Here is a 27,079-nt window from a genome sequence, read left to right as displayed (position 1 = left end):
TGTTAGTTTTGGGTTTAACTATCCAGCTCTGACCACTAGGGGGCACTGGGCTCCATAAGCTGATCAGTCATTTTCCAAATTAATGACTTCCACGTACGATCATGAAAAAGGTCTTAAAATGCAGCTTGTGATATCCCTGAGAACATGAAAGAAAACGATATAAAGCACATTTAATAGAGTTTCAGCTGAAAGGGATTCTGGGTGAGGTCCTTTGAGAGCTCCATGCAGTCTCTGGCTGGGATCAGAATCAGGGCAAACTGTCCCTGTTTACTTTGGCCCAGATAGGGTCAGAAGTGTCCTGTTCTGGTTCTCTCCAATGCTCTCCTGAAAGGGTCCGTTGTTTGCTCAGCTTCGTTAGCACTAAGATATTAATGCATTCACCTAAATGTATGGCACAGGTCTGTTAAAGAGGGGCTGAGAAACTAACCCAAAATGGGCAAAGGTTGTTGTAAATCTGAGGATCTCTGGTCCTCACACACGAACATCTCCACACCTGTGGGAGATTTCCAAAGACTTAAGTTTGAATTAAATTCCCTCTTGAGTTTGTTTTCCCGCAGAGGCTGAAGGAAATCTCAGGGCCAGTCTGCTGACTGAAGTGGGTTAGATTAGTTAGTTAGGGTTAGAAGAAGGCTTTCATCAGAAGAGCGAGTACCTCAGCGCTCTGTTTGAGCTGAAGCTGCAGTGAACTCTGACTATCATGCACTCTGGTTCATCAGAGGGGACTTTAAAGTCCTGTATCTGCCCGATGCAGGACTTTAAAGTCCTGTATCTGCCCGATGCAGGACTTTAAAGTCCTGTATCTGCACGATGCAGGACTTTAAAGTCCTGTATCTGCCCGATGCAGGACTTTAAAGTCCTGTATCTGCCCGATGCAGGACTTTAAAGTCCTGTATCTGCACGATGCAGGAAGCGGTCACATGACTTCCAGTAAACACTGAGCTCCATCCTGCCTTGGCTTGAATCGACTTGACTCAGCTGGTTGGTTCAGGCAGATTTTGTGATGTCACTGTGATTATCCTGTTCTGACTGAACACATCCTCATTCAGGAAAATGAAACCTACAGAAAGTGGTGCTGCGTTCAGGTGCTGTGGGACACAATCAGCTGTGGCTGGAAGGTTGATTTGTCTCAGTGGTTGAAGTTGACTTTGCAACATTCAGATGTAATATTTATGATGAACTGAACATTTCTTCACTTCAGATGCTGGTTCACTTTTTGCTGTGTGCAGAATAATCACCTTTATTATTTCTTCTTTGTGATGAATAACTCTGTCTACCTCACATTTCAGAAGTGACATGAAGGCATCGTTCCTGTCTGCTCAGTTTCTTTCATAACTCCTCATTGCTGCATATTACACACATCTGGACAGTTTGTTCTGCCACAGCCTGAATCATCACAATGAGGTGAGTGTTTGCTCCATTTTTCATTTGTTCTGCTGAGTTCTTGTGCAGTTCTGTCCCGTTCAGCTCTGGAACATGTCCAAATAGGCGTGTATATATGTATCTGTGTGTGTTGGGCCAGTGTTGCTCAGGTGCTTTCTTTCTGTAAAGCTCTGAATGTTATCTTCCTCTCAGGAGTCATTCTTAAAAGTTCTGGTTCTGAACTTTACTTTCAACCCATCTATTAACCAAACCCCCGTTTTGATGTAAACTGAAAACTTTTCTCAGGTTATGCTACCTCAGAGGTAAATGCAACACCCTTCAACTGATGAAGGACTGTTTAGATGAATAATTCTCAGAGAAGATCAGACGGACTCACCTCTTATTTATTAACAGGAACAGCACAGAAAATGGCACCAAAACCCAATCTCTATCTGATTTCCTCAAGCATCTTCTGTTGTTGACCTCACCAGAGGTCATTCTGACCCTAAATGTGGCACAGCCTTAACTGACATCCATCCTATCGCCATGGAAACGGAGGGTGAAGCCCGGCCTGCACACAGAGCTCACTAAAAGGAAGAGTTACAAGTGTTTGTGCTGCTAAATAAATAAAGCAGAGCAGAGAACCTCAGACACACTGGTCCTCAATAGATTACAGTCATTAGCTCACAGCACATGTGAAATCCCTCGACCAGCAGTTATAGTGCCAAACAAGAGGAAGGAGAGGTAGCATGTGACTGAGAATACAGTTAGACCCTTTACAGGTTAGGAAACAGTCGCTTTTATTAAAACACCAACCCAATACCTGAAGGAGAAACGACCAACGAATAGGAACAAACAGGAAAGTCTCATGGTAGTTCAGTTCAGATGTGAGTGAAGCGACTCTCTGTTGTAGCAGCAGCCACACAGACGAGGATCTTCACTGCAGGCTGCAGCAGCTGCAGAGTCGCTTCACCTGGGATCTGAAAAAGGAAGACTTTGAGCTGGACGACCTCAGCAGGCAGCTGCAGCATGATATCGATCTGCAGCTGGGACAGCCGGGCGCTGTGGCCCACTCCTACAGCTTCCTGGCTTATGTGAGGTACACAACGCCTTAATGAGCATTTCTTTTACATGGAGCAGTGGTTCTGCTCAGACAGCTTTAGAACCTGAGCACCCGTCTGTCCTCAGGTGTCTTCAGGATAAGCCAGAGGAGGCGCTGTCACTCCTCAACCAATCGGAGCAGAAGATTAAGGAGTGTTACGGTGAGGACAGCGAGCGGCGGCTCATCGTGACCTACGGAGACCTGGCCTGGCTGAAATACCACACTGGAGACCACACACAGTCACAGAGCTACTGCCAGAGAGTCGAGGACATCCTGGTGAGTCTGTGGAGGAGCTAGCCTAGCTTAGCATCGATGCCTTTACCGTGAAACAAGATTTATCACATGACTGCCCGAGCAGGAACAAAACCAGAACCCCGACATGAAGGGATGAACAATTTCATACAAAAGGCATAGAAAAATAAACGAATGAATAATAAATGCCATAAAGACACATACAACTACCACCAAGTGCTACAAAACGTCCACAAAGAGAAAGTAAGGAACCCCGAAAAGATAGAAACAGCCTTGAGGTGAAGGTCCTAAAGTGCTGATAAAGCTGCAGGTTTTCTCTGTCTCAGATCATCCTTTCCTGTGCTTTACTGTTCTTACATTTATAACCTCTTATTACATTATTATTGGCTGTTCAGCCCTTTAAGCTTCTGTTGTTTTAAATGTGCAACATAGATAAACTTGACTTGTTGGTGTCTGATCCTCTGCAGCTGAAGCATCCGGCTGATTCCTCCACTGTCCTCCACCCAGAGGTGTACGGAGAGAAGGCCTGGACCTTTCTCAAGTTCTCCAAGTCCTACTACCCCAAAGCCATGGAGTGTTTCTGCAGAGCTTTGGAGCTGCAGCCTGATGACTGCGAGTTTAACAGCGGCTACGCTATCGCCCTCTATCGCACAGAACCGGTACTGTCCATCAGCTGATTGTTCTGGCAGGTTGACCTGTTTGATCGGTGTTTAGTCTGCTGCCTCATACACACTAACCAGGTCCAGCCCAGGAACCGAGGCTTCGTCACACCAACCTCCCATTAGACTGAAACTGTATTCAGCAACAAATCTACCAAACTGTTAGATTTACATCTCTGATTAGGATTTATTCAGGGTTTGGTGCTGAGACGAGACCTTCAGCAAATCTGTCACAATTTAGGTTTGATTCATGTCATTTCCTGTTTTATTTTGAAATATTAGCTTCCTCTTGCTTCAGGTACGCTGCCCTTCCTCCTGTCTGATTGTTTCCACCTGGTTTCATTTCCATGAGCCTGAAGTCGAGCTTCAGAGCTACTTTTTCTTCTGTTATTCCACAGCCACAGTTTATGCAACAGGAGGTTCTACAGCCTGTTGCTGTTCCTCCGTTGTTTGGAGGGATTTTGTTGTGCCTCCGTTAAAGGAGTGTTTTAAGTTAATTGTTAAAGTTTTATAGTGCCTCGGTTCTTTCTATAAGCCTCAGTTGGAGTTTCTTTTGTTATCTTTAATAGCTCTTTGTTTTCCTCCTGGAGAGGAGAGGCTTTGGTTTGATAACTTTCACAGCTGCACTCATCCATAGTTATGGAGGATTTTCACAGCCCCTTTGCTCGCTCTGCCTGGAGATCCTCCACCTGCTGTTTACATAAAAAACATTCTTTACTGTGAACTGACCCTGCACCTGTGTCCTGAGGCCCTGACCCTCCCAAACTGTTAGATTTACATCTCTGATTAGGATTTATTCAGGGTTTGGTGACCTTCAGCAAACTAACAGAGGTCTGATCTGCAGTACGTTTTGAAACTGTGCGACGAAGAGTCACCGGCCATCAAACAGCTTCGTCGAGCCCTGGAAATCAGCCCTGACGATGGCGTCCTGATGTCTATGCTGGCTCTGAAACTGCTCTACTACCAAAAATACAGAGAGGCTGATGGGCTGGTGGAGAAAGCGCTGGAGATCGGACCCGATGACACTCAAATCCTCCGATATGTGGCCATATACCTTCGCAAAAAGGTAGGAGCAAACAAGGTTAAAGAAAAGATGGAAAGTTACAAAGAACTATATATACAGCTTCTTATCCTGCTTGGTTCTGACGAGTGAGTCTGGTTCTGATGGGTGAGTCTGGTCCATCTGATGAGTGAGTCTGGTCCATCTGATGAGTGAGTCTGGTTCTGATGAGTGAGTCTGGTTCTGATGGGTGAGTCTGGTTCTGATGAGTGAGTCTGGTCCATCTGATGAGTGAGTCTGGTTCTGATGGGTGAGTCTGGTTCTGATGAGTGAGTCTGGTCCATCTGATGAGTGAGTCTGGTTCTGATGGGTGAGTCTGGTTCTGATCTGATGAGTGAGTCTGGTTCTGATGGGTGAGTCTGGTTCTGATGAGTGAGTCTGGTTCTGATGGGTGAGTCTGGTTCTGATGGGTGAGTCTGGTCCATCTGATGAGTGAGTCTGGTTCTGATGGGTGAGTCTGGTTCTGATCTGATGGGTGAGTCTGGTTCTGATGGGTGAGTCTGGTTCTGATGGGTGACTCTGGTTCTGATGAGTGAGTCTGGTTCTGATGAGTGAGTCTGGTTCTGATGGGTGAGTCTGGTTCTGATGAGTGAGTCTGGTTCTGATGAGTGAGTCTGGTTCTGATGGGTGAGTCTGGTCCATCTGATGGGTGAGTCTGGTTCTGATCTGATGAGTGAGTCTGGTTCTGATGGGTGAGTCTGGTTCTGATGGGTGAGTCTGGTTCTGATGGGTGAGTCTGGTTCTGATGGGTGACCCTGAGCTTTTTTCCTGTTCCAGGATCAGCTGGATGAGAGCATTGAACTGCTGCTGAAAGTGTTGGAGAACAACCAATCAGCTTTCATCCACCACCAGTTAGCTCTGTGCTACAACAGGAAGAAGAAAAACTTGTATCTTGAGAGAACTCAGGAAAAAGAAAGAGGTACGGTCCAGTTTTAAATGTATTCCACTGACTTAGACAGACTTCTAGCTCCTTTACAACTGTCAACACTTCAGAAAGACTAAAGATGCGCCCTGAGGAACCGATTCTTTCCTTTCAGAGCTGCAACACTGGAGGCTTCTCAGCATCCAGCACCTGGAAGAGGCCATCGGACTGAAAAACACTTTGACCCACGCCAAGACTGTGCTGGCTCTGCAGTATGCTGAGGAAAATGCCCTGGAGAGGTGCTCCTGTTGTTGGTTTGTTACAAACTGTAGCTGTCCGGAAATTAAAAGCAGCATCACATAAAGTAGAATGCTACAAGTAAGTTAGCGCAAGTCAAATGCTTATCACCTCCTAGAAGTTCCTGAAGCGTGGGACAGTACTAAAAGCCCTATTCCATTTATCAGAGTAGGTCCGTGAACTTCCACTTTATCGTGGTGGATGGTTTGAGCCCCCGAGGGATTCCAGGAGCTTTGTTGTACGGCACAGTTTGCCCCTTTTATGGTCTCCTAAGGTGGATTGCTTTGTAGTTTTTTATGATCAAGGTACCTTGGCCAGGCTCCAGGTTAGGTTTACTGGGGCCTCAGTATCTCCAAGGTGAGGACCAGCCAGCCTCCTGAGTGAGGGCCTGGTGGTTGGGTATTTGCCCATGGAGTCTGGCTCCAAGCTACACAGGACCACCCTCCTGTGGACTCCCCATGTGCAAGAGGCGTTAAAAAGGTCTGGTATAAAGTAGGCTGGGCAGCGGTCAAAGCCAGGGGCTGGCAGTTAGATCATCACTGATGGGGGAGGAGCCCCAGCTCAAGCTGGGATGGGCTTCCATGTTCCCTGATGGGTAAGATGGAGGCTTCTCTGCACCTCCAGGTTGGGTGAAGGCCCCCGAATTCTCAGAGTATCCAGCCTTCTTCAGAAGACCAGACTATGAATGTTACTATGATATAAATTAAATGAATAGTTTGGACTCCCGAGGTGAAGGGAGCCATTAGGCTGAAGGAGGAATCCCACATAGCTTTGTTAGCATGTGTTAGCATGTGTTAGCATGTGTTAGCATGTGTTAGCATGTGTTAGCATGTGTTAGCATGTGGGGCCTCGGAGGCAGGTGTGAAAGATTTATCCTGCACTGAAGAAATTTACATGGGGTATTTACAAAGTACCTGTAGAATAATTCTGCCCCTTCATTAGGAAGTTCTGGTTTGAGGCGCATTTACCACTGTAAATATGTAAATATGTAAATGGGGGGGGCAGGTAGGTGACAGCAGCTGGGGGGGGAAGGTAGGTGACAGCAGCTGGGGGGGCAGGTAGGTGTCAGCAGCTGGGGGGGGCAGGTAGGTGACAGCAGCTGGGGGGGGCAGGTAGGTGACAGCAGCTGGGGGGGGCAGGTAGGTGACAGCAGCTGGGGGGCAGGTAGGTGACATCAGCTGGGGGGGGGGGCAGGTAGGTGACAGCAGCTGGGGGGGGCAGGTAGGTGACAGCAGCTGGGGGGGAAGGTAGGTGACAGGGGGGGGGCAGGTAGGTGACAGCAGCTGGGGGGGGGGGCAGGTAGGTGACAGCAGCTGGGAGGGGCAGGTAGGTGACAGCAGCTGGGGGGCAGGTAGGTGACAGCAGCTGGGGGGCAGGTAGGTGACAGCAGCTGGGGGGGCAGGTAGGTGACAGCACCCTCCACACTGTGAACCAGAGGGGGTGCAGTTCTTACCAGGGGCTGGGGGGGGGGCTGGGGGTGGTGGATGAGAATGATCCTCTCAGTGGCCTTCATTGGGTGGGGAGTGGAGGTCTGAGGGGGGGGCAATGGTTATCAGATATTAAAGCTCTGCTCTGACTCGTTATGTTCTTGTTCGTAAACCTGTGGGTAAAAACTGGCTGCAGTAGAAGCAAAGTCGGACTGATTGTGAAACCCTGAGAGATAAAACGCGTTACATTTCAACCCAACCGAGGCTTTGGCTGCGGTCGCAGGTCACTTGAATCTGGTTTTTATTATTTTTTGGCTCATATCCGACTGCTTCTGACAGTGTGAACAAGTCGCATTGAACCTGACCTTTTAAACGTGGTTCTGAACCGGATTATTTTTAATGCGACCGCAGTCTGGACAGCCGGGTCGCATCTAAGGCGACTCTGACGTCATTCTGACCCGCGCTGGTCCTGTGGACCGCCCCGGCGCCCCGGGGGGGGACCCACCTCTGCCTGAAGCCTCGCAGCACCTGCTGGGGATCGTCTCCCTGGGGTAGGTCGGGCAAAACAAAACCCGGAGCACTTTTCTGTGCCAAACAGGTTGACCAAGGTGTGGTAACCGCCTCCAGTCCTGCAGCACCGGTTGCTGTTGCCATGGTTGCTTCTGTACACACCATTGTGGCGTGATGTCATCGATGCGGGTCACTGTTCACTCAGCAGTCTGCAGACACATTTAAGGAGCTGATGTGAGCTCCTTTGTGTTTCCAGAGCGCAGCAGCTGTTCGATGATGTGCTGGAGAAGTTGGACGAGGAGTTCTGGAGCGTCCAGCAGGTAATCTGTCGCAGCTACGCCGAGTTCTGCCACTACCACACCTTTCAGAAAGACCTCGCCATCGCCTACTACAAAAAGGTGTGTGTGTGCAGCTCGTGTTTACTGTCCCCATTCAGCCTGGAGCCGTGCACGTGGGTCCAGTCCATCGGTGCCTGCTGAACACAAAGAAGCCTCTGATTCGGTTCTTGCTCCTGTGTTGTCCAACAGGCTCTGGAGTTCAGCGCCGACACATCTGAGAAGAGGCACTGTCAGAAGGTCTGCCAGCTTCTGCTTTTCTGTCAGTTTCTCTGAAAAGTCATCTAAAGGAAAAGGTAAAACTACGATGTTCTTCCACAGAAACTGAAGCAGATCGCAGAACGCCGCCTTGGCAGGAACCCCAGAGACGCCGCAGCCTACGGCATTCTGGGAGCTGTGGCCAAAGCTGCCGGCGATCTGAGGAGGGCGGTGGAGTTTTACGAGAAAGCTCTGGAAGGAGGAGACGAGGAGTGTCTGTCGGCGCTCTGCGAGCTGCGTCTGCAGCTGCAGTGATTCCTCAGGAGGACCTGTGCTAAAGCTCAACTTGGTGCATGGGTCTTCTTATAATTTGTGCCGTTTATCCCACAACCTGGATTTACAGCTCTGTCTGAGTCAGTAACTGCATGAAGGCTAAAGCGTGCCGCCACAGGAGCAGCAAATGATGTTCAGTTCGTTATTCAAGAGAGATTCCTTATCATTTCAGGAGAGAACCTGAACATTCCCGAAACACTGAGATTAAACAAGTGCATCAAACCTTGAGCTTTCATTGAAGGTTGTCTAACTGATGAATGTTCAGACTGAAGGAGCCTGAACACTCGCAGACTGACGCCACAGCTGCAGTGTCTGGCAGCAATGCAACACTGTAAAAGAGAAAAAGCACCAACTTTTTGTGATATCCAAACATTGTGCATTAATCTAGGAAACAAAAGCCCAAAAAACTTCGATCCCCACATGTCAAAGTGTCTGAACCCAACACCAAACCACATATGTTCTCACTTGGGTAAAAGGGTTCTCTGAATGGATGGTATCATTAATCACATGAGAAGTTTCTGATTCAGCGCAGACAGCTGAACATAAATCACAGGTTGTGTTTCTTGTGTTACTGCATGTTGTAAAAACATAACTGCTGGGGTGGTTTCCACATGAAAACCTGTGCTGTGTCGCCCTGAGGGTTTCTGGGTAGCTGCAGCTCACTGTCGCCCTGAGGGCTTCTGGGTAGCTGCAGCTCACTGTCGCCCTGAGGGTTTCTGGGTAGCTGCAGTTCACTGTCGCCCTGAGGGTTTCTGGGTAGCTGCAGCTCACTGCCGCCCTGAGGGCTTCTGGGTAGCTGCAGCTCACTGTCGCCCTGAGGGTTTCTGGGTAGCTGCAGCTCACTGTCGCCCTGAGGGCTTCTGGGTAGCTGCAGCTCACTGTCGCCCTGAGGGCTTCTGGGTAGCTGCAGCTCACTGTCGCCCTGAGGGTTTCTGGGTAGCTGCAGCTCACTGTCGCCCTGAGGGTTTCTGGGTAGCTGCAGCTCACTGTGTCGCCCTGAGGGCTTCTGGGTAGCTGCAGCTCACTGCCGCCCTGAGGGCTTCTGGGTAGCTGCAGCTCACTGTGTCGCCCTGAGGGTTTCTGGGTAGCTGCAGCTCACTGTCGCCCTGAGGGCTTCTGGGTAGCTGCAGCTCACTGTCGCCCTGAGGGCTTCTGGGTAGCTGCAGCTCACTGTCGCCCTGAGGGCTTCTGGGTAGCTGCAGCTCACTGTGTCGCCCTGAGGGCTTCTGGGTAGCTGCAGCTCACTGTCGCCCTGAGGGTTTCTGGGTAGCTGCAGCTCACTGTCACCCTGAGGGTTTCTGGGTAGCTGCAGCTCACTGTCACCCTGAGGGCTTCTGGGTAGCTGCAGCTCACTGTCGCCCTGAGGGTTTCTGGGTAGCTGCAGCTCACTGTGTCGCCCTGAGGGCTTCTGGGTAGCTGCAGCTCACTGTCGCCCATTGTAAAAACACAAAAAAGGAAAATGAATAAATAAACCCTGTTGTTTGTGTCACTTAATTTTCAAGCAATTCTCCCGTGGTTTCAGATTTGCATGTTCAGACTCAGAACTGAACTTTCAACACTCTGATTCTGTGATTAACCCTAAAACTTTACCGAGCAAAAGCATGAAAGAAAGTCCCAACAAAGCAAATTAAAAAAGCACTAAGATGTTCACAGAAAAAAAACAAAAGCAGAACTTCAGAAGAAAGTGTTAAATGTGAAGAGAAGAAATGAAAAACAGGGAAATTAGATTAGTACCAGCTGCTGAGCCTGAAAATCACTTCCACAGACTTCTCCCTGTGTTTGGTGCTGAGGGTTACCCTGACCCTGCTCCAGTTAGCCCGGTTAAAGGCCCCCGTTGAGATTAACAGTTAGAAGTTTCCTGCTTACTGATTCAATTCAATTTAGTTTTATTCATAAAGAGCTAAATAACAACATCTCAGGGCACTTCAAGGATACAATCAAATTCATACAGAGCCAATCAGAAAGTAGCCGAGCTCAGGAACCCAACAGACTGCACTGAAACTTCTTTTGGGACAGTGTTGGTCAAGAGAACCGGATACAAAAACACTTTAAATATACTAACAAATCCAGAAAAAAAGACAACTATCCCAAATATGTTGAACTGTGCCTTTAATGAGCCTCTGCAAACAGTTTATTTAGTTACAGATGAACACAATCTGCACCGGCAACCAACAACAACTACAAGAGAGTTCTTAAAAAAGAGAAAATAACAGATTCACACGGTCTTCTGCTCAGAGAGTCGCCCTCGAACATTTCACTGAGAGACTGTGAGTGTGCAGAGAGCGCTCTGCTCCTCATTGGCTGATGAAGCAGCGCTCTGCTCCTCATTGGCTGATGAAGCGGCGCTCTGCTCCTCATTGGCTGATGAAGCGGCGCTCTGCTCCTCATTGGCTGATGAAGCGGCGCTCTGCTCCTCATTGGCTGATGAAGCGGCGCTCTGCTCCTCATTGGCTGATGAAGCAGCGCTCTGCTCCTCATTGGCTGATGAAGCGGCGCTCTGCTCCTCATTGGCTGATGAAGCGGCGCTCTGCTCCTCATTGGCTGATGAAGCGGCGCTCTGCTCCTCATTGGCTGATGAAGCGGCGCTCTGCTCCTCATTGGCTGATGAAGCGGCGCTCTGCTCCTCATTGGCTGATGAAGCAGCGCTCTGCTCCTCATTGGCTGATGAAGCGGCGCTCTGCTCCTCATTGGCTGATGAAGCGGCGCTCTGCTCCTCATTGGCTGATGAAGCGGCGCTCTGCTCCTCATTGGCTGATGAAGCGGCGCTCTGCTCCTCATTGGCTGATGAAGCAGCGCTCTGCTCCTCATTGGCTGATGAAGCGGCGCTCTGCTCCTCATTGGCTGATGAAGCAGCGCTCTGCTCCTCATTGGCTGATGAAGCGGCGCTCTGCTCCTCATTGGCTGATGAAGCGGCGCTCTGCTCCTCATTGGCTGATGAAGCAGCGCTCTGCTCCTCATTGGCTGATGAAGCGGCGCTCTGCTCCTCATTGGCTGATGAAGCAGCGCTCTGCTCCTCATTGGCTGATGAAGCGGCGCTCTGCTCCTCATTGGCTGATGAAGCAGCGCTCTGCTCCTCATTGGCTGATGTCACAGGACCTGACGGCACGGGGCAGCATCTAAAGCCTCCTCATTCACACGCTTCGCCTGGATTTTCGACTCAAAGAAAGCAGCAGCAGAGTGTGTGTGTGTGTGTGCGTGTGTGCATGTGCGTGTGTGTGTGTGCGTGTGTGCATGTGTGCGTGTGTGCATGTGCGTGTGTGTGTGTGTGTGTGTGTGTGTGCATGTGTGTGCATGTGTGTGCGTGCATCAGTGCTGGGCTGTGGTGCGTGCGCAGGCTGCACTAAAGTCCAGTTGTGTATCATCAGCAGCGGTCCGAACACTCTGGACTCGTCTCTGCAGCTCGGCGTCCAGCAGCGCCGCTCCGACCACGAAGAGATCCTGAACAACACAGAAACACGACTTGTTCAGATAAAACCGTCCCCGGCTTGATGCAACACGCCATGAGTGATGTCATTTTCTCACCTTCTTCTTGGAACTGGGCGGTGCTACTGGGGGGTTAAAGGTCATGTTTTTGACACTATAGTCTTCAAACAGCTCCTGTGGTGACCTGCACAGATGAGGGTTCAAATCATTCAAATCAAGTAAAACAGAGTTTTACCTAACAACCTTCCCCTTCCAAACACACTGATACTGCAAACAAACGCTCCCGAGCCCACAATAACCACACTGAGTGCAGTGTGCTGTTCCTTTAAGAAGGTGCAGCGTGCCGTTCCTTTAAGAAGGAGCAGCGTGCCGTTCCTTTAAGAAGCTGCAGCGTGCCGTTCCTTTAAGAAGGTGCAGCGTGCCGTTCCTTTAAGAAGGTGCAGCGTGCCGTTCCTTTAAGAAGGTGCAGCGTGCCGTTCCTTTAAGAAGGTGCAGCGTGCCGTTCCTTTAAGAAGGTGCAGCGTGCCGTTCCTTTAAGAAGGAGCAGCGTGCCGTTCCTTTAAGAAGGTGCAGCGTGCCGTTCCTTTAAGAAGGTGCAGCGTGCCGTTCCTTTAAGAAGGTGCAGCGTGCCGTTCCTTTAAGAAGGTGCAGCGTGCCGTTCCTTTAAGAAGGAGCAGCGTGCCGTTCCTTTAAGAAGCTGCAGCGTGCCGTTCCTTTAAGAAGGTGCAGCGTGCCGTTCCTTTAAGAAGGAGCAGCGTGCCGTTCCTTTAAGAAGGAGCAGCGTGCCGTTCCTTTAAGAAGGTGCAGCGTGCCGTTCCTTTAAGAAGGAGCAGCGTGCCGTTCCTTTAAGAAGCTGCAGCGTGCCGTTCCTTTAAGAAGGTGCAGCGTGCCGTTCCTTTAAGAAGGTGCAGCGTGCCGTTCCTTTAAGAAGGAGCAGCGTGCCGTTCCTTTAAGAAGGTGCAGCGTGCCGTTCCTTTAAGAAGGTGCAGCGTGCCGTTCCTTTAAGAAGGTGCAGCGTGCCGTTCCTTTAAGAAGGAGCAGCGTGCCGTTCCTTTAAGAAGGTGCAGCGTGCCGTTCCTTTAAGAAGGTGCAGCGTGCCGTTCCTTTAAGAAGGTGCAGCGTGCCGTTCCTTTAAGAAGGTGCAGCGTGCCGTTCCTTTAAGAAGGAGCAGCGTGCCGTTCCTTTAAGAAGCTGCAGCGTGCCGTTCCTTTAAGAAGGTGCAGCGTGCCGTTCCTTTAAGAAGGAGCAGCGTGCCGTTCCTTTAAGAAGGAGCAGCGTGCCGTTCCTTTAAGAAGGAGCAGCGTGCCGTTCCTTTAAGAAGGAGCAGCGTGCCGTTCCTTTAGGAAGGTGCAGCGTGCCGTTCCTTTAGGAAGGTGCAGCGTGCCGTTCCTTTAGGAAGGTGCAGCGTGCCGTTCCTTTAGGAAGCTGCAGCGTGCCGTTCCTTTAAGAAGGTGCAGCGTGCCGTTCCTTCTTTAAGAAGGTGCAGCGTGCCGTTCCTTCTTTAAGAAGGTGCAGCGTGCCGTTCCTTCTTTAAGAAGGTGCAGCGTGCCGTTCCTTCTTTAAGAAGGTGCAGTGTGCTGTTCCTTTAAGAAGGTGCAGCGTGCCGTTCCTTTAAGAAGGTGCAGCGTGCCGTTCCTTTAAGAAGGTGCAGCGTGCCGTTCCTTTAAGAAGGAGCAGCGTGCCGTTCCTTTAAGAAGGAGCAGCGTGCCGTTCCTTTAAGAAGGAGCAGCGTGCCGTTCCTTTAGGAAGGTGCAGCGTGCCGTTCCTTTAGGAAGGTGCAGCGTGCCGTTCCTTTAGGAAGGTGCAGCGTGCCGTTCCTTTAGGAAGGTGCAGCGTGCCGTTCCTTTAGGAAGGTGCAGCGTGCCGTTCCTTTAGGAAGGTGCAGCGTGCCGTTCCTTTAGGAAGGTGCAGCGTGCCGTTCCTTTAAGAAGGTGCAGCGTGCCGTTCCTTTAAGAAGGTGCAGCGTGCCGTTCCTTTAAGAAGGTGCAGCGTGCTGTTCCTTTAAGAAGGAGCAGCGTGCTGTTCCTTTAAGAAGGAGCAGCGTGCCGTTCCTTTAGGAAGGTGCAGCGTGCCGTTCCTTTAAGAAGGAGCAGCGTGCCGTTCCTTTAGGAAGGTGCAGCGTGCCGTTCCTTTAGGAAGGTGCAGCGTGCCGTTCCTTTAAGAAGGTGCAGCGTGCCGTTCCTTTAAGAAGGTGCAGCGTGCCGTTCCTTTAGGAAGGTGCAGCGTGCCGTTCCTTTAGGAAGGTGCAGCGTGCCGTTCCTTTAGGAAGGTGCAGCGTGCCGTTCCTTTAGGAAGGTGCAGCGTGCCGTTCCTTTAAGAAGGTGCAGCGTGCCGTTCCTTTAAGAAGGTGCAGCGTGCCGTTCCTTTAGGAAGGTGCAGCGTGCCGTTCCTTTAAGAAGGTGCAGCGTGCCGTTCCTTTAGGAAGGTGCAGCGTGCCGTTCCTTTAGGAAGGTGCAGCGTGCCGTTCCTTTAGGAAGGTGCAGCGTGCCGTTCCTTTAAGAAGGTGCAGCGTGCCGTTCCTTTAGGAAGGTGCAGCGTGCCGTTCCTTTAGGAAGGTGCAGCGTGCCGTTCCTTTAAGAAGGCGCAGCGTGCCGTTCCTTTAGGAAGGTGCAGCGTGCCGTTCCTTTAAGAAGGCGCAGCGTGCCGTTCCTTTAAGAAGGCGCAGCGTGCCGTTCCTTTAAGAAGGTGCAGCGTGCCGTTCCTTTAAGAAGGTGCAGCGTGCCGTTCCTTTAGGAAGGTGCAGCGTGCCGTTCCTTTAAGAAGGCGCAGCGTGCCGTTCCTTTAAGAAGGTGCAGCGTGCCGTTCCTTTAAGAAGGTGCAGCGTGCCGTTCCTTTAGGAAGGTGCAGCGTGCCGTTCCTTTAAGAAGGTGCAGCGTGCCGTTCCTTTAGGAAGGTGCAGCGTGCCGTTCCTTTAGGAAGGTGCAGCGTGCCGTTCCTTTAAGAAGGTGCAGCGTGCCGTTCCTTTAGGAAGGTGCAGCGTGCCGTTCCTTTAGGAAGGTGCAGCGTGCCGTTCCTTTAAGAAGGTGCAGCGTGCCGTTCCTTTAGGAAGGTGCAGCGTGCCGTTCCTTTAGGAAGGTGCAGCGTGCCGTTCCTTTAAGAAGGCGCAGCGTGCCGTTCCTTTAGGAAGGTGCAGCGTGCCGTTCCTTTAAGAAGGCGCAGCGTGCCGTTCCTTTAAGAAGGCGCAGCGTGCCGTTCCTTTAAGAAGGCGCAGCGTGCCGTTCCTTTAAGAAGGTGCAGCGTGCCGTTCCTTTAGGAAGGCGCAGCGTGCCGTTCCTTTAAGAAGGCGCAGCGTGCCGTTCCTTTAAGAAGGCGCAGCGTGCCGTTCCTTTAAGAAGGCGCAGCGTGCCGTTCCTTTAAGAAGGTGCAGCGTGCCGTTCCTTTAAGAAGGTGCAGCGTGCCGTTCCTTTAAGAAGGTGCAGCGTGCCGTTCCTTTAAGAAGGTGCAGTGCAGTGTGCTGTTCCTTTAAGAAGGTGCAGCGTGCTGTTCCTTTAAGAAGGTGCAGTGCAGTGTGCTGTTCCTTTAAGAAGGTGCAGCGTGCCGTTCCTTTAAGAAGGTGCAGCGTGCTGTTCCTTTAAGAAGGTGCAGTGTGCCGTTCCTTTAAGAAGGTGCAGTGCAGTGTGCTGTTCCTTTAAGAAGGTGCAGCGTGCCGTTCCTTTAAGAAGGTGCAGCGTGCCGTTCCTTTAAGAAGGTGCAGTGCAGTGTGCTGTTCCTTTAAGAAGGTGCAGCGTGCTGTTCCTTTAAGAAGGTGCAGCGTGCCGTTCCTTTAAGAAGGTGCAGCGTGCTGTTCCTTTAAGAAGGTGCAGCGTGCCGTTCCTTTAAGAAGGTGCAGTGTGCTGTTCCTTTAAGAAGGTGCAGCGTGCCGTTCCTTTAAGAAGGTGCAGTGTGCCGTTCCTTTAAGAAGGTGCAGCGTGCTGTTCCTTTAAGAAGGAGCAGCGTGCCGTTCCTTTAAGAAGGTGCAGCGTGCCGTTCCTTTAAGAAGGTGCAGCGTGCTGTTCCTTTAAGAAGGTGCAGCGTGCCGTTCCTTTAAAAAGGTGCAGCGTGCCGTTCCTTTAAGAAGGTGCAGCGTGCCGTTCCTTTAGGAAGGTGCAGCGTGCCGTTCCTTTAGGAAGGTGCAGCGTGCCGTTCCTTTAAGAAGGTGCAGCGTGCTGTTCCTTTAAGAAGGTGCAGCGTGCCGTTCCTTTAAGAAGGTGCAGCGTGCCGTTCCTTTAAGAAGGTGCAGCGTGCTGTTCCTTTAAGAAGGTGCAGCGTGCCGTTCCTTTAAGAAGGTGCAGCGTGCCGTTCCTTTAAGAAGGTGCAGCGTGCCGTTCCTTTAAGAAGGTGCAGCGTGCCGTTCCTTTAAGAAGGTGCAGCGTGCCGTTCCTTTAAGAAGGTGCAGCGTGCCGTTCCTTCTTTAAGAAGGTGCAGCGTGCCGTTCCTTTAAGAAAGTGCAGCGTGCCGTTCCTTTAAGAAAGTGCAGCGTGCCGTTCCTTTAAGAAAGTGCAGCGTGCCGTTCCTTTAAGAAGGTGCAGCGTGCCGTTCCTTTAAGAAGGAGCAGCGTGCCGTTCCTTTAAGAAGGTGCAGCGTGCCGTTCCTTTAAGAAGGTGCAGCGTGCCGTTCCTTTAAGAAGGTGCAGCGTGCCGTTCCTTTAAGAAGGTGCAGCGTGCCGTTCCTTTAAGAAGGCGCAGCGTGCCGTTCCTTTAAGAAGGTGCAGCATGCCGTTCCTTTAAGAAGGTGCAGCGTGCCGTTCCTTTAAGAAAGTGCAGCGTGCCGTTCCTTTAAGAAAGTGCAGCGTGCCGTTCCTTTAAGAAAGTGCAGCGTGCCGTTCCTTTAAGAAGGTGCAGCGTGCCGTTCCTTTAAGAAGGAGCAGCGTGCCGTTCCTTTAAGAAGGTGCAGCGTGCCGTTCCTTTAAGAAGGAGCAGCGTGCCGTTCCTTTAAGAAGGTGCAGTGTGCCGTTCCTTTAAGAAGGTGCAGTTTGGTACCTGCGGCTCAGCTCCACACTGAGCGCTGCTGAGCCGTCGCTGGGAGCTCCCTGACGGAGGTGGGCTGCAAACCGCCGCACGATGGGATGGTAATGTCTCTGTAACACACACAGAGGACCTCACAGATTAACACACACTCAGAGGACCTGCAGCGTGTGTGTGTACCTGCAGTGTGTGTGTGTACCTGCAGTGTGTGTGTGTACCTGCAGTGTGTGCAGCTCCCACAGTGCAGTGTTCTGAGCGTTGCAGTGTTCAGGTTCGTCCAGCTCTGGCAGGTAAAAGCCGCTGCCTTGAATCTCGTTATCGAGCAGGAAGTCACACCTCGGGAAGGCCTAACACACACACACACACACACACACACACACACACACACACAGAGACACACACACACACACACACACACACACACACACACACACAATAAGTACAAAAACCTGGGACACAAAGGTCAGCTGTGGTCTGGACATCATTTGTTGTAATTAAAATATTAACCCAGACACTCACATGTATCGTGGCTCTGTTGGCGGCGAGGATCCCCACGCTGGCACTGGGCAGAACGTGCAGACTGAGCATGCTCAGTCGCTTGACAAAAGCCATCGCCCTCTGCAGGGTCACTTGTTTCCTGCGGCGAGTTAGCATAGCATCTAGGCACCGCAGCACAATGATGATGTCATCATTGTGTGCTCCTGAGAGACACAGCAGGGCATTAACAGAGTCATGTGATATGTGATGTCAGCAGGAAGCCATGTTTGATTGTGTGAGTGTGAGCGGACCTGCGTGCAGCTGTGGCAGCATCTTGTACAGCTGAGAGTAGAAGTTCAGAGGGTCGATGTTCAGGGCATCACCTGAAACACAGAAACAACCTTTATTGATCCACACAGGCTGACAGACAGGAAATGACACCATTCACAACTCCAGGGTAACATGTTTTAAGATGGCTGCCTCAGCTCCAGCACTGACTGAAACATGGACACAGTCTGATCTCTGTCCCGCTGTTACAGCCGTCCTGTAGACAGGTCTGTTTCTATGACAACATACACAGCACAGTCAGCTGATCCAGTCTGTTTCATCACCTGCTTTTTAACCTTAAACAACCAGAATTCAAAGGGCTACAGCTTAAAAATGCTCAGAGATAAAGTAAAACTGTAAATGCATCAAAGTGTCTGATGCCCCCGGTTCACTTCATCAGTATTCAGAGAAACCCAGTCCTCATTACTGCTACTGGTTTCCATTCAGACCCCTCCGTGCCCCATCTACCTCCACCTTTTCCCCGTCACCACCTGGTCGACCCGTTTAAAGCCCCGCCCTCTCCGACAGAAATTCTCACCCTCTGAATCTTCATCAAAGATCTGACTGAAAACATCTTCTCTAGTTAAATATATTTATATGGACATCTTCCATATAAACACTTCCTGTAGCTAACGGCCAAACACTTCCTGTTAGCTGCATGAGCTAACGGCCAAACACTTCCTGTTAGCTGCATGAGCTAACGGCCAAACACTTCCTGTTAGCTGCCTGAGCTAACGGCCAAACTTTTCCTGTTAGCTGCATGAGCTAACGGCCAAACACTTCCTGTTAGCTGCATGAGCTAACGGCCAAACACTTCCTGTTAGCTGCATGAGCTAACGGCCAAACACTTCCTGTTAGCTGCATGAGCTAACGGCCAAACACTTCCTGTTAGCTACATGAGCTAACAGAGTCACTGATCCGGCGTTTTATTTAATTCATCAGTTTACTGGAACATTTTGAACATGAAGACATTAATTCAGGGATAATTCAGATAAAATATATCACCTCACACACACACACACACACACACACCTTGTCCTGACAGGATGGTGAAGACGGTCTGGATGCAGTGGAGTCTCTCCCGATTGGTCAGATCCTGCAGAGATCAATCGATCATCAACAAAGTTGCTGAATTAACAGAGGGCTGTAAAGGGGGCGGGGTCAAGCTAAATACTCACTCCTGATTGGATGAGGTTCTGCAGCACGTTAAGTAGGTCATCAAAGAACTCGAGGTTGATCAGGTGAGCAAAACTGACAGGAAATGACATCACAGTCAGATTAACAACACGTGACTGTGTGTGTGTGTGATTGTGTGTGTGTGTGTGATTGTGTGTGTGTGCGTGTGATTGTGTGATTGTGTGTGTGTGTGCGTGCGTGCGACTGTGTGTGTGTGTGTGTGTGTGTGTGTGTGATTGTGTGTGGGTCGTACTTGGCCAGCCCCTCCAGAACCGCGGGAAGCAGAACTGATTTCTGAGCTTTCTTCAGAATCCTGAAGTAGACGAGGAAGACGATGTTGAGGGTCTCTGTGTGCTGAGGAAGAGGAAGAAGAAGAAGAAGAAGAGTTCAGCTTCCTGACTCCCATCTTTCCAGTTAATTCCAGTTCCTGAACTTTCCCCTCACCAGTTGAGTCTTCTTCTCTTTGCTCTCTGAAGCTTCAGCCTCCAGCAGTTCCTTCTCCAGCTTCTCCTCCGCCTTCTTCCACTGCACACGCACACACACACACACACACACGCGCACACACACACACACACACACACACACACGCGCACACACACACACACACACACACACACACACACACACACACACTTTGGTTTGCTCACTGCTGGATGAACTGTGTGTTTCACACTGATGAAGCTGAGCTCAGACTGAGAACTGTGTGGGGCTGTGTAGGGCGGTGTAGGGGCGGTGTAGGGGCGGTGTAGGGCTGTGTAGGGCTGTGTAGGGCTGTGTGGGGCTGTGTAGGGCTGTGTAGGGCTGTGTGGGGCGGTGTAGGGCTGTGTAGGGCTGTGTAGGGCTGTGTAGGGCTGTGTGGGGCTGTGTGGGGCGGTGTGGGGCTGTGTGGGGCTGTGTGGGGCTGTGTGGGGCTGTGTGGGGCTGTGTGGGGCTGTGTAGGGCTGTGTGGGGCTGTGTGGGGCTGTGTGGGGCTGTGTGGGGCTGTGTGGGGCTGTGTGGGGCTGTGTGGGGCTGTGTGGGGCTGTGTGGGGCTGTGTGGGGCTGTGTAGGGCTGTGTAGGGCGGTGTGGGGCTGTGTGGGGCTGTGTAGGGCTGTGTAGGGCTGTGTGGGGCTGTGTGGGGCTGTGTAGGGCGGTGTGGGGCTGTGTAGGGCGGTGTGGGGCTGTGTGGGGCTGTGTGGGGCTGTGTGGGGCTGTGTAGGGCTGTGTAGGGCTGTGTGGGGCTGTGTAGGGCTGTGTAGGGCTGTGTGGGGCTGTGTAGGGCTGTGTGGGGCTGTGTAGGGCTGTGTGGGGCTGTGTGGGGCGGTGTGGGGCTGTGTGGGGCTGTGTGGGGCTGTGTGGGGCTGTGTAGGGCGGTGTGGGGCTGTGTGGGGCTGTGTAGGGCTGTGTGGGGCTGTGTGGGGCTGTGTGGGGCTGTGTGGGGCTGTGTAGGGCTGTGTAGGGCGGTGTGGGGCTGTGTGGGGCTGTGTGGGGCGGTGTGGGGCTGTGTGGGGCTGTGTGGGGCTGTGTAGGGCTGTGTAGGGCTGTGTGGGGCTGTGTAGGGCGGTGTGGGGCTGTGTAGGGCTGTGTGGGGCTGTGTGGGGCTGTGTGGGGCTGTGTGGGGCTGTGTAGGGCTGTGTAGGGCTATGTGGGGCTGTGTAGGGCTGTGTAGGGCTGTGTGGGGCTGTGTAGGGCGGTGTGGGGCTGTGTAGGGCTGTGTGGGGCGGTGTGGGGCTGTGTGGGGCTGTGTGGGGCTGTGTGGGGCTGTGTAGGGCTATGTAGGGCTGTGTAGGGCGGTGTGGGGCTGTGTGGGGCTGTGTGGGGCTGTGTGGGGCTGTGTGGGGCTGTGTGGGGCTGTGTGGGGCTGTGTGGGGCTGTGTAGGGCTGTGTAGGGCTGTGTGGGGCTGTGTAGGGCTGTGTAGGGCTGTGTGGGGCTGTGTAGGGCGGTGTGGGGCTGTGTGGGGCTGTGTGGGGCTGTGTGGGGCTGTGTGGGGCTGTGTGGGGCTGTGTAGGGCTATGTAGGGCTGTGTAGGGCTGTGTAGGGCGGTGTGGGGCTGTGTGGGGCTGTGTGGGGCTGTGTGGGGCTGTGTGGGGCTGTGTAGGGCTGTGTAGGGCTATGTAGGGCTGTGTAGGGCGGTGTGGGGCTGTGTGGGGCTGTGTGGGGCTGTGTGGGGCTGTGTGGGGCTGTGTGGGGCTGTGTGGGGCTGTGTGGGGCGGTGTAGGGCTATGTAGGGCTGTGTAGGGCTGTGTGGGGCGGTGTGGGGCTGTGTGGGGCTGTGTGGGGCTGTGTGGGGCTGTGTGGGGCTGTGTGGGGCTGTGTAGGGCGGTGTGGGGCTGTGTGGGGCTGTGTGGGGCTGTGTGGGGCGGTGTAGGGCTGTGTGGGGCTGTGTGGGGCGGTGTGGGGCTGTGTGGGGCTGTGTGGGGCTGTGTGGGGCTGTGTGGGGCGGTGTGGGGCTGTGTGGGGCTGTGTGGGGCTGTGTGGGGCTGTGTGGGGCTGTGTAGGGCTGTGTAGGGCGGTGTGGGGCTGTGTGGGGCTGTGTGGGGCTGTGTGGGGCTGTGTAGGGCGGTGTGGGGCTGTGTGGGGCTGTGTGGGGCTGTGTGGGGCGGTGTAGGGCTGTGTGGGGCTGTGTGGGGCGGTGTGGGGCTGTGTGGGGCTGTGTGGGGCTGTGTGGGGCTGTGTGGGGCGGTGTGGGGCTGTGTGGGGCTGTGTGGGGCGGTGTGGGGCTGTGTGGGGTGGTAAAAAACCAAAGACTCCGACTGATACAGAAGTTAAACGGCTCCACCTCTGAGGCCTGGTAGGGCGACACTCCCACACTAACCCCGGGTGGAGGGAGGGGAGGAGCCCGGCCTCCCTGTGATTGGCTGAGCACTGTTGGTGAGGTCACGGTGTAACGGGCGGCCGGGGACTGGGGAACCTGCTCAGGATCCTTTCTGCTGATGTTCAGAACGATGTTTTCAGAGTCGCTGTACGCTTACCTTCCTCTGCATCCTGGACAGGTTCTTCTTCTTCTCTTTGTTTGTCATGAACTTCTTCTTTGGTGCCGTGGTCTCCAGGTCCTTCTTCATTTCCACCTCTTTGATCCTCAGACTGAGCAGAGTTCTCAGCGCCTGAGGAAGAGGAAGGTTTCAGAAGTCCAGAATCATTGACGACTGGAAGGTTCAAGAGCGTTTGAATCCTTACCTCAGGTCTGACGTTGTAGTTCAGGCTCTTCACAAGGCCAGAAATGACCCGCACAGCGGCCAGAGAAGCCCCGCCCACTTTGTCCTGCAGGAAGAGCTTCTTGAACGCATCGCAGCACATGTCTGACACCTGAAAAAGACACTGAACGCGTCACATACCTATCAAGTGTAACAGACACCTGAACGCAGCACACGTCTGTCACCTGAACGCAGCACACGTCTGACACCTGAACGCAACACACGTCTGACACCTGAACGCAGCACACGTCTGACACCTGAACGCAGCACACGTCTGTCACCTGAACGCAGCACACGTCTGTCACCTGAACGCAGCACACGTCTGACACCTGAACGCAGCACACGTCTGACACCTGAACGCAGCACACGTCTGACACCTGAACGCAGCACACGTCTGACACCTGTAACGGACACCTGAACGCAGCACACGTCTGACACCTGAACGCAGCACACGTCTGACACCTGAACGCAGCACACGTCTGACACCTGAACGCAGCACACGTCTGACACCTGTAACGGACACCTGAACGCAGCACACGTCTGACACCTGAACGCAGCACACGTCTGACACCTGAACGCAGCACACGTCTGACACCTGTAACGGACACCTGAACGCAGCACCTGTCTGACACCTGAACGCAGCACACGTCTGACACCTGAACGCAGCACACGTCTGACACCTGAACGCAGCACACGTCTGACACCTGAACGCAGCACACGTCTGACACCTGTAACGGACACCTGAACGCAGCACCTGTCTGACACCTGAACGCAGCACACGTCTGACACCTGAACGCAGCACACGTCTGACACCTGAACGCAGCACACGTCTGACACCTGAACGCAGCACACGTCTGACACCTGTAACGGACACCTGAACGCAGCACACGTCTGACACCTGAACGCAGCACACGTCTGACACCTGTAACGGACACCTGAACGCCGGACCCCTGAACGCACCTTCTTGGCGGCGTCGTTCATCAGCGGCGCCAGGATGACGATGATGTTGTTGTGGAAGTTGAAGTGCGGCATGGCGAGCAGCAGCTCACACAGGCAGCGCACGGCCACCTCGGCCAGGCCGCGGTACGACTGGAAGCCGACTGCTTGACTGCGCTTCCTCTTCTTCTGCTTCCAGTCTGAAAAAGAATGGGAGCCGTGTGAGTGTGAGTGAGTGTGTGCGGCGGTGGCGGCGGCGGCGGCGGCGCGGCGTACCTTTGATGGTCTGCTCCAGGTCCTCCAGGTAGAACTTGAACTGACTCACCAAACCTTCCTCAAACTCCCGGAGCTGCTGGGTCTCCTTCTTCACCTGCAACACAGAACGCGACCCGACACCCGGTCAGTCACCGCCGTCTGAACGCCACACAAACCCAACCAGGACAGGTGAGGATCACGGGTACCTTGGCGGTCTTTTCTGCTGCGGTCAGCGGCCGGATTCTGTACGTGGGGGCGATGTCTTTAAAGATCTCCATGAGAGAAACCATCACAAGCTTCCTGACAGACACCGCCACGCTGGGGTCAGCCTCCATCAGCATCCCCCGCAGCTCCTTCAGGCGCTTCATCTGCCGCACATCACATGGCGTTACACACCTGTTCCCACGCCACAGAGTCTGATCCGAGTCGGATCCTTACATTACTGAAGGGGTCTGAGATGATTGCTGATCCCAGGCTGGCGATGGTCTGCTTCCTCTGGTTTAACTTCTGAAGTCTGAGCCGCTCTCTCTGTGCCGGCGTCAGCGCCGCCGAGCTCAGTGCTGCCCCCTCTGCACGGGAGGAGACACGGCAGCCATGTCAGGACATGTTTCATCTCATCTACCACAGTCTTAAGGTGTTTCAGGAGGAATGGGACAAAATAACAGCTGGAACTCTGCATCACCTGTTTCCTCAGAGTCAGAGCGGCTTTAAGTGTTGGCAGAAGGACACAAAGTGGGAAAAGGTTCACTGACTTTATGACGAGATGCGTCTTATTTCTGACCTGGGCCTCTTTAAATCTGGGCTAAAAACATATTTATTTCAGATGGCTTTTAATACCCAGCAGTATGGTGACTCTTATATTATCTTATTATCTGTATTTTATTTTATTGCGTTTACTGTTATTTTATTGTTTTGTACTTATTCTTTTCTTTATTTATTATCTGATGTAAAGCACTTTGGTACCGAAATGGATTGTTGTAGAAATAAATTACATTTATGGGATGCTGCAGGTCTGAGGTGTAGAAATGATGTTTGTTACCAGATTAAATGAAGCTGAACAGGAAACATGTTGAGTTCAGAGAATCAGATGCTTCATACATCCCAGACCCAGACCCAGACCCAGACCCAGACCCAGACCCGACCCGGACCCGGAACCAGACCAGACCCAGACCCAGACCCAGACCCAGACCAGACCAGACCCAGATTCAGACCCGGAACCAGACCCTGATCCAGACCCAGACCCAGACCCAGATCCAGACCCAGACCCAGACCCAGACCCTGATCCAGACCCAGATCCAGACCCAGACCCAGACCCAGACCCGGACCCAGAACCTTATCCAGATCCAGACCCAGACCCAGACCCGGAACCAGACCAGACCCAGATCCAGACCCAGACCCAGATCCAGACCCAGATCCAGACCCAGACCCAGACCCGGACCCAGACCCGGACCCGGCCCCAGACCCAGACCCAGACCCAGACCCAGACCCAGACCCTGATCCAGACCCAGACCCAGACCCAGACCCAGACCCAGACCCAGACCCAGACCCGGACCCAGACCAGACCCAGACCCAGACCCAGACCCAGACCCAGACCCAGACCCAGACCCGGACCCAGACCAGACCCAGACCAGACCCAGACCCAGACCCAGACCCAGACCCTGATCCAGACCCAGACCCAGACCCAGACCCAGACCCAGACCCAGACCCAGACCCAGCCCAGACCCAGACCAGACCCAGACCCAGACCCAGACCCAGACCCTGATCCAGACCCAGACCCAGACCCAGACCCAGATCCAGACCCAGATCCAGACCCAGACCCAGACCCGGCCCCAGCCCCAGAACCAGCCCAGACCCAGCCCAGACCACGTACCGTTCTCCTCCCCGTTTGGCCCGTCTGCAGCACCTTCCTCCTCCTCCTCCTCCTCCTCCGGCTGGTTCTTAATGACTGAAACAAACGAGCAGACGTGACGTCTCCACAGTGATCGGATCGATCAGCTGATCGGTGTCGTGGAATACCTCTCTGCACGCTCTGCGGGATCACGCCACGCTCGTCTTTGATGGGCAGCAGGTGGATGACCTCCACCTCCTCCGCCCTCGCCATCTTCCTCGGAACCTTCTCGTAGCTTCGGACCAGGTCTGCGCTCCTCTTCCTCGCCCCGTGCACCGGCCCGCTGGGACGTGCCAAACAAACGCCGCTGAGTCATCGCCGGCTCAGACGCCGGAATGCTTTGTGAGGGTATGTGCGTGTGCGTTACCATGACGACAGGTCTCTGGTGATGAAGGAGGCTTGTCGGGCCATGGCAGTCATCTGCTGCAGGTCGCCTTCCTCCATCATGTCCACCGGCAGGCTCTCCAGGAACTCCTCCTCTTCCTCCTCCCCTGTTGGTCAGAACGCGCTTCAGGTCTCGCTCTGAGTCTGATTGATCATGTGACTGGAGGGTCTCTAACCTGGTCTCCTCCTGTATGTCTCCAGGGGGCGGGGCTCCTGGAGGGCCACACCTTTCACCGCTTGCCGCAGCCTCTTGTGCTCTTTGCGCTGCTTTTTGGCGGCGTTCTGCTGATTCAGCTGCCGGTTCTTCAGCTTGTTCTCCAGCTTCACGCCGCTTGTCTTCAGCAGGCGGCGGAAGGTTGGACGCCGTTTCTTTGAGCGAGGCTACAGGGAGGAAGGAGGCCGCCGCCACGCCGCAAACAGAACACAGGAAACAGTAATCAAGGTGTTTCTGATCAACAAAGGTTGGAGTGGATTTTAGGACTACTGTTAAAGATGTGTGAAGGTGCTGAAAACGGATCCGTCTGTGATTAAAGACTTTATTCTGTTTGATTCTCAAAGTAAAAACTGATGGAGTGAAACTGGTTTCAGTTCAACAATCCAACACAAACATGACCAACAGATCAGGTCTCCTTTAAATTCAGAGGATTCTCTGTGGAGTCTGGTACAGAAGAATAAACATGGAGCTCCGACATACCAGACTCCAACTAATCCAACTGTGACTCACTGCAGCTATTTATTCACATACTAACACATTTAAAGCAAACGTGAAGTTTGTAGTAGTCTGGTTCAAGGCTGTACAGAAAGAAGTAGGATTGAGAAACGAGACCATCGGGCTGAAAAACCAGACTCCATTATGAAAAACCTCAATTTAACTGGGACTGTTTTCTCTCCTTTCTTTATATCTTAAATTCACAGTTTTCACTATGGAGTCTGGTGGCAGAGCAGAGAAGCGTCTGTTTTGACTGCAGCTCGTTCACAGAGCATGAGGATCGGACCAGACTGCCTTCTAAAAAACGGTGATTTAACGATTCCACTCACCGGACCCATGGTGGCAGACAGAAGCCGATCACTGGTTCTGGGTGTTGAGATGAAGAGTGTGCGTGTGAAAGATGAGTTAACGCTGCACGCGTGTTGACCAACTGGGTTTACACCGAGACCCGGAAACACTCAACCCGAGCCCGACTGTGTGGAAACAACAGCGCCCCCAGCGGTGGGAGGACAGCAGGGACCCGGAGAAAATGTTCATGGTTCGGCCGAGCGGGTCAGAACTTTCCTGAAGACATGAAGTGGAGATCCAGGACTGAGGCCAGGTGACAGAACAGAGCTCTGTTTAACCCACAGAGATCAGAAACTTTCTTACTGGTAAAATCACGGTTCTGATTATTTCGGCTCTCAGTTCCAGCTTTTCTCTCAGATGGTTCTTTCTGTCCAGGTTCTGATCTCAGATGGTCTTTCTGTCCAGGTTCTGATCTCAGATGGTCTTTCTGTCCAGGTTCTGATCTCAGGTGGTTCTTTCTGTCCAGGTTCTGATCTCAGGTGGTTCTTCTGTCCAGGTTCTGATCTCAGATGGTTCTTCTGTCCAGGTTCTGTCCGGGTTCTCCAGCATCCCCCCACAGTCCAGAAACATGCATGTTAGGTTAACTTTTTTTAATTTTTATTGAATAATACATAATTACAAATTCAATTGAGAATCTCCACTTT

The 27,079-nt window shown here is 52.6% G+C and overlaps 2 protein-coding genes across 2 annotated transcripts; one reads left to right on the top strand and one right to left on the bottom strand.

The window, feature by feature from the left end:
- Positions 1-1,314: 1,314 nt before the first annotated feature.
- Positions 1,315-9,110, top strand: LOC140278765 (interferon-induced protein with tetratricopeptide repeats 5-like). Its single transcript, XM_072373843.1, has 10 exons — positions 1,315-1,401; positions 2,276-2,458; positions 2,548-2,737; positions 3,181-3,372; positions 4,217-4,438; positions 5,210-5,351; positions 5,470-5,593; positions 7,785-7,926; positions 8,056-8,103; positions 8,185-9,110. Exons 1-10 carry the CDS (start codon positions 1,397-1,399, stop codon positions 8,374-8,376), a joined length of 1,440 nt encoding a protein of 479 aa, XP_072229944.1. The 5' UTR covers positions 1,315-1,396; the 3' UTR covers positions 8,377-9,110.
- Positions 9,111-11,424: 2,314 nt separating this feature from the next.
- Positions 11,425-26,527, bottom strand: noc3l (NOC3-like DNA replication regulator). The gene is made up of 21 exons (XM_072372803.1): positions 26,417-26,527; positions 25,555-25,759; positions 25,362-25,485; positions 25,123-25,277; positions 24,977-25,051; positions 23,545-23,675; positions 23,313-23,474; positions 23,128-23,221; positions 22,876-23,051; positions 21,899-22,027; positions 21,694-21,825; positions 19,185-19,265; positions 18,994-19,094; positions 18,743-18,815; positions 18,597-18,660; positions 17,549-17,620; positions 17,280-17,461; positions 16,979-17,107; positions 16,776-16,873; positions 11,917-12,001; positions 11,425-11,832 (listed from the first exon to the last, which is right to left on the bottom strand). The coding sequence occupies exons 1-21, from the start codon at positions 26,423-26,425 to the stop codon at positions 11,701-11,703; spliced, it is 2,409 nt and encodes an 802-aa protein (XP_072228904.1). The 5' UTR covers positions 26,426-26,527; the 3' UTR covers positions 11,425-11,700.
- Between the last annotated feature and the right edge of the window lie 552 nt (positions 26,528-27,079).

The sequence above is a fragment of the Leuresthes tenuis genome, unplaced genomic scaffold (genome assembly GCF_036924035.1).
Source record: "Leuresthes tenuis unplaced genomic scaffold, fLeuTen1.0.hap1 SCAF_20, whole genome shotgun sequence".
NCBI classification, from domain to species: domain Eukaryota; kingdom Metazoa; phylum Chordata; class Actinopteri; order Atheriniformes; family Atherinopsidae; genus Leuresthes; species Leuresthes tenuis.
This window is presented reverse-complemented; position numbering and strand designations above follow the sequence as displayed.